Below are 6315 nucleotides of genomic sequence, written 5' to 3' on the forward strand. Positions count from 1 at the left end.
CCCAGAGTTGGACAGGTGGTGCCTGTCAGTCCTGGCAGTTTCTCACAATGAGTTCAAGATTCCTCTACCACTAAAGGTGGACCTCATCCTCAAGGCCAGGAGGGCCACCAGAGCGCCCACTCTTACGGCCACATTTCAAACATCACAATGGAAGAAGGGACAAAAAAGGTATTGCCCCTTTACCCTTTTAAGGATCCTCCCAGGCTCTCTTCATAGTACCTCTGCTTACATACCGTGCCAGCTACAAAGTAGCCCAGGTGCATCAGTGCCTCATGTAGAATTCTGGTTCTGTTATTAAGAAGGGAAAGGAGAATGGATATTGGGGCAGACAGCTAATATTCTCTACCATTCCTGCTTTTGCTCTTTAAAAATTGCCTAGGTATTGGGGCAGTAACTTCTTTTCTTACAGACTTTTCTCAGATGCCCTTAGAGCATTTTAGAATTCGGGGCTGGGACTAGGATGAGGTAAGAGAGGCAACAAGGGTACAAGTTTAAAGATTTAGTTCCTGTGCTCAGGTTCATGTTGGCCCTGTCATAGCACAAGAGGGCTTTTAGAGAATCTTTAATTCAACTCTTTCAAGTTTACAGGCAGGAAACTAGGACTCAGAAATGGTGAGAACTGTGGGGTAGCCCATAGCTGTTTAAGAACAGTTGTCCTAGGCCTTACCTATTCCTGACTTCTGATTAAAAAGAAGAAGGAGTGAACATGAATAAAAAGCAAATAATAAAAGTCGTTGACCTACGAGTATTTAAGAAAAAAATAAGAAATGAATTACTGCCCTCTCTGGTTATTGTTTATAGGCTGTCATCAATCCAGCAGTGTGGAAGGTAAATAGTTTCTTTGGAAGTTTGGCCTCCAAACTGTCAAGAACTTTTCTGATTACCTGCCCCCATTTTTAAGTATGTACTCATTCCTCACCCTCACCCTAGGGAGAGTGCAGTGCACCTACCTCATAGCAACCTCTAGACTCCTAGGTTCAAACAATCACCCCCATGCAGGGCTAATTTTTTCTATTTTTTGTAGAGACAGGGTTTCACCCTTGGTTTTACCAAACTACTGACCTCAAGCCATCCTTCTACCTTGGCCTCCCAGAGTGCTAGAATTATAGGCATGAGCCACTCACTGTGGTCAGCCTAGGCACCTAACTTATAACTATTTGTATTACTGTTCTACTATACTGTATACGTTATAAAACAACAAGAAACTGGCTGATCTGGGTGCTGTGACATTCATAACTAATTGATTGCAACCAATTACAAATTTCTGTGTTCCTTCTCCACTTCCACTGCTTCACTTGACTAGCAAAACAAACAAAACCCCAGAAAAGTTAAAAAAAGAATGAAAAGCTTTAAAATTTTACTTAACATGTGTTTAGTGAGGGTTACTTTAGGTAAAACCAGATTATTTGTAAGTTTCTTTTGGAGACAGCCTCAAGCTGTCGCCCTGGGTAGAGTGCTCTGGCATCACAGCTCACAGCAACTTCCAACTCCTGGGCTCAAGCAATACTCCTGCCTCTACCTCCGAAGTAGCTGGAACTACAGGCACCCACCACAATGCCCGGCTATTTTTTGGTTGCAGCCATCATTGTTATTTGGCAGGCCTAGGCTAGACTCGAACCCACCAGCTCTGGTGTATGTGGCTGGCACCTTAGCCACTTGAGCCACAGGCACTGAGCCTCTTTTTTTTTTTTGAGACAAGAGTCTCACTATGTTGCCCTCGGTAGATGTGGTGTCACAGCTCACAGCAACCTCAAACTCTTTGGCTTAATCGATTCTCTTGCCTCAACCTTCCATGTAGCTAGGACTACAGGCGCCCACCACAGTGCCTGGCTGTTTTTTGGTTGCAGTTGTCATTGTTGATTTTAGCTGGCCCAGGCTGGGTTCCAACCCTCCAGCCTTGGTGTACATGGCCAGCGCCCTACCCACTGAGCTACGGGCACTGCCCTGACAAACTTAAAAGCACTAAACTTCTGTTCTAGAGAGGGTTCTTTTGTTTTGAGACAGTCTCACTTTGTTGCCCTTGGTGGAGTGCTATGGGCTCAGGAGATTCTCTTGCCTCAGCCTCCTAAGTAGCTGGGACTACAGGCACCCGCTACAAGCCCAGCTATTTTTTTGTTTCAGTTGTCATTGTTGTTCAGTAGGCCTAGGCCAGGCTCAAACCTGCCACCTTTGGTGTATGTGGCCAGTGCCCTAACCACTGAGTTATGGGCATTAAGCCCAGCTATTTTTAGAAACAAGATCTCGGCTCAGTGCCTGTGGCTCAAGTGGCTAAGGCGCCAGCCATGTACACCCAAGGTGGTGGGTTTGAATCCAGCCCGGGCCCGCCAAACAACGTCGGCTGCAACCAAAAAATAGCCGGGCGTTGTGGTGGGCGCCTGTGGTCCCAGCTACTTGGGAGGCAGAGGCAGGAGACTCGCTTGAGCCCAGGAGTTGGAGGTTGCTGTGAGCTGAGATGCCACGGCACTCTACCCAGGGGGACAGCTTGAGGCTCCTGTCTCAAAAAAAAAAAAGAAACAAGATCTCACTCTTGCTCAGGCTGGTCTTGAACTCATTAGCTCAGGCAATCCACCTGCTTTGACCTCTCAGAGTGCTAGGATTACAGGGGTGAGCCACCACATTCATCCTATCTGTTAAGTTTCTTTACTGCGGGTGGCACCTGTGGCTCAAAGGAGTAGGGTGCCAGTCCCATATGCCGGAGGTAGTGGGTTCAAACCCAGCCCAGGCCAAAAAAAAAAAAGTTTCTTTACTGCACATCTGAACTGATTCTGTCTCAGTACACCCAGATTGAGTAGGCATAGAGGTGTCACCGTTGAGCCCTGAGTGTAGACCCCTTGGTCCCTCCATACACTTTATATTCTAAAATCACATGTAATCATATGACATTCAAACCAAGAAAGGGAGGCAGTGACAGTATTAAATATTAGAGTCTGTCTTAATGTTTTAGATTAAAAAGAAACAATCATTTTCCTGCACCTGAATCAGTGATCTTGCTGGTATCTGGGAATGGACCACAGCCCACTGGCTCAGAGAGCCACCATTTTTCACTGCCACAGACAGGAGGCCGGGCAAGATGGGTCATGCCTGTAATTCTAGTACTCTGGGAGGCCATGGTGGGTGGATTGCCTGAGCTCACAGGTTCAAGACCAACCTGAGCCAGAGGGAGACTCTACCTCTAAAAATAGCTGGGCGTTAAGGCAGGCACTTGTAGTCCCAACTACTTGGGAAGCTGAGGCAAGAGAATCACTTGAGCTCAAGAGTTAGAGGTTGCTATGAGCTATGATGCCACGGCATTCTACCAAGGGCAACAAAGTGAGACTCTGTTTCAAAAAAAAATATATAATGTGGGCAGAAATGCAAAACAGTCACTTTAATAATATATGTCATTTTATGAGAGCAAGGGATCTTAGCATTAGTTATTGGTCTGACTGTGCCTAGTTTTACTCTAATTACAATGCACTTTTCACAGAGAAAAGCTTCAGATCCAAGTCGATTTACAAACCGGGGAGGAAATCTTCTAAAAGAAGAAAAGCAACGAGCAAAACTCCAGAAAACACTACCTAAGGTAATATTGATGGTTGGCTACAAAATACCTCACTTTTTCTTTGTCCTTTGCATTGTATTATTTTGACCCAAAACTATATTTTCTTCCAAAGTTTAGTCAGGGATAAGTATATATTGGGCCTTCAGTATAAGCCATTATTCATTTGTTAGGTGTAACGTACCCATCAAGGTGTATCAGTTTGCTAGGGCTGCCAAATAAAGTACTACAGACTGAGTGGCTCCAACAACTGTAATTTATTTTCTCACAGTTCTGGAAGTTGGCAGTCTGAAGGCACTATTGGCAGAGTTGGTTTCTTCTGGGGCCTTCTCTCCTTGGTTTGTGGATGGCCATTTTCTCTTCCCTCTGTCTTCATGTCCCTGTGGCCTAATCACATCAATCCTGTTGGATTAAAGCCCACCTAATGAACTCATTTTAGCTCAGTTACCTTTTTAAAGATCCTGTCTCTGCAGACCTGGTGGCTTATGCCTATAGTTCTAGTACTCTGGGAGGCTGAGCTGGGTGGATTGCCTGAACCCAGCAGTTTGAGGTTGCTGTGATCTATGATGCAATGGCACTCTACCCAGGGCAACAGAGTGAGACTATCTCCAAGTACTGGGAGTTAGGGCTTCAACATACGAATTTTTAGGAAACATAGTTAAGCCAGTAACATAAAGCAAGCTTTTGGGAAAGTACTGGGTCTATATTAATACTTTTCTATTTTAATAATAGCATTTTATCAGGTACTATTTTTAAAGTGTTTTTATTTATGCAGTCCTCGCAATATCCCTGAGTTTGGTATTATTTCCAGATGAGAAATAATATTATTTCTCATTATTTTACAGATGAGAGTATGGAAGTACAGAGAAGTCATGTAATTTGCCCACCTTTTCACAGACAGTGAGAAGTAGATTCCATATTGAAACCCAGATAGTCTGATTCCACAGTTCTGCTCTTAATGTACACTGACTATTTACTCTTGCTGATCTTGCCCAGTACTTCCTCCAACTATATGCATCAACCTGAGTGCTCAAACTCTGGGTTCCTTTTCCACTGTGTGTGTATTGTAAATGAACCATCTGTAGGCTCTGATTTCTAATCACTCTGGCCTTGTACTCCTGTGGATTCAGCTACCTGAAGTTAGGCTTATGAGGTTTGGGGAAGGAGGAGTTGTTTTGTTTTGTTTTATTTGAGACAGAGTCTCACTCTATTACTCAGGGTAGAGTGTCCTGGAATCATCATACTTCACAACAACCTCAAGCTCTTGGGTTCAAGTTATCCTCTTGCCTCAGCTACAGGTACTATACACAACGCCTGGATGGTTTTTCTGTTTTTAGTAGAGATGGGATCTCACTCTTGCTCACGTTGTACTTGAACTCCTGAGCTTAAACAATCCACCCACCTCAGCTTCACAGAGTGCTAGGATTATAGGCAGGAGCCACCATGCATGGCCAGGAGTCATTCTTTAGGAGATCATTTCACTGATCCACACCAATGGTTTGGAGTAATTAACATGTCCTTGTTTTTGATCTCAGCTGGAAGAGGAGTTGAAGGCACAAATTGAAATGTGGGAACAGGAACACTCAAAAGCATTTGTGGTGAATGGGCAAAAATTCATGGAGTACGTGACGGAGCAATGGGAGATGCATCGATTAGAGAAAGAGAGAGCCAAGCAGGAAAGAGTGAGTGTGGGCACAAAGTGGGGAGAAGAAGGAGGTAGTGCTGTCAGCAGCATGGAGTCTCTGCCATTGACCAGAGTTGGGTGAAGAACAGGAAAGACACTTGGCCCTAGATTTCTGGCCCTGCTTCTGTTCCTATCCAGACCTGTTCTTTTCTGGGTATTTATCACTGTTACTTCTTACTGTTACATAGCAACTCAAGAACAAGAAGCAGACAGAGACAGAGATGCTCTATGGGAGTGCCCCCCGAACACCCAGCAAGCGGCGAGGACTGACACCCAACACGCCAGGCAAAGTGCGCAAGGTGAGGGGCAGTCCCTGTGGCTCAAGGAGTAGGGTGCCAGCCCCATATGCCAGAGGTGGCCAAACCCAGCCTTGGCCAAAAACTGCAAAAAAAAAAAAAAAAAGTGTGCAAGGTGAGCTTGAGGCCCTTCCAAAGAAGCACTGTTGGCAAAGGGAGTGGTGAGTCAGGATGCTGGGCCACTACTGTAGGCTCAAGAAATGGGCAGCTTTGATGTTGTCCCTGCCTCAAACTCAGGGAAGCCAATTAAAAAAACTATGTATGTATATGTAAATAATAAATATATATATGTTTTGTTTTATATATATATGAAAAAATATATATGTTTTGTTTTGTTTTTGAGACAGAGTCTCTGTCCTAGGGTTGAATGCTGTGGCATTATTATGGCTCACAGTAACCCAGTAACTGGGACTACAGGCATCCATCACAGCTGCCGATTAATTTTTCTTTTCTTTTCCTTTTTTTTTTTTTTTTTTTTTTTTGAGACAGAGTCTCACTACATTAATTACCCTTGGTAGAGTGCTGTGGTAAACAAACTTGTGTGTTCAAACAAGTACTGTGTTCAAATATTTCTGAAGCCCTGGTGCCACTAATCACTCAGTCTATGATACCAACGTGGTAAAAAGAATTTATGCTTCCACTGGTTATGCCTCAGTGTTAACAGTGGCTCCAATCCTTGCCAGCACATGAAGTTTTCTGACTTGTTTATTTTTGCCTGCTGGATAGGGATGGATTAATATCTCATGATTTTAGTCTGCATTTCTGTCACTGCAAATAAAGTTGAACTTTTTTTTTTT

The 6315-nt window shown here is 44.1% G+C and overlaps 1 protein-coding gene across 1 annotated transcript in view; it reads left to right on the top strand.

The window, feature by feature from the left end:
* PRC1 (protein regulator of cytokinesis 1) overlaps positions 1–6315 on the top strand; it is a 29684-nt gene that overhangs the window by 14775 nt on the left and 8594 nt on the right. The window contains exons 9-11 of the mRNA XM_023508809.1: positions 3467–3562; positions 5074–5220; positions 5411–5521. Coding sequence (XP_023364577.1) covers positions 3467–3562; positions 5074–5220; positions 5411–5521 — 354 coding nt within the window. The remainder of the gene's footprint in view (positions 1–3466; positions 3563–5073; positions 5221–5410; positions 5522–6315) is intronic.

Source organism: Otolemur garnettii, unplaced genomic scaffold, assembly GCF_000181295.1.
Source record: "Otolemur garnettii isolate 467f Iridium unplaced genomic scaffold, OtoGar3 scaffold00277, whole genome shotgun sequence".
Classification (NCBI taxonomy): Eukaryota; Metazoa; Chordata; class Mammalia; order Primates; family Galagidae; genus Otolemur; species Otolemur garnettii.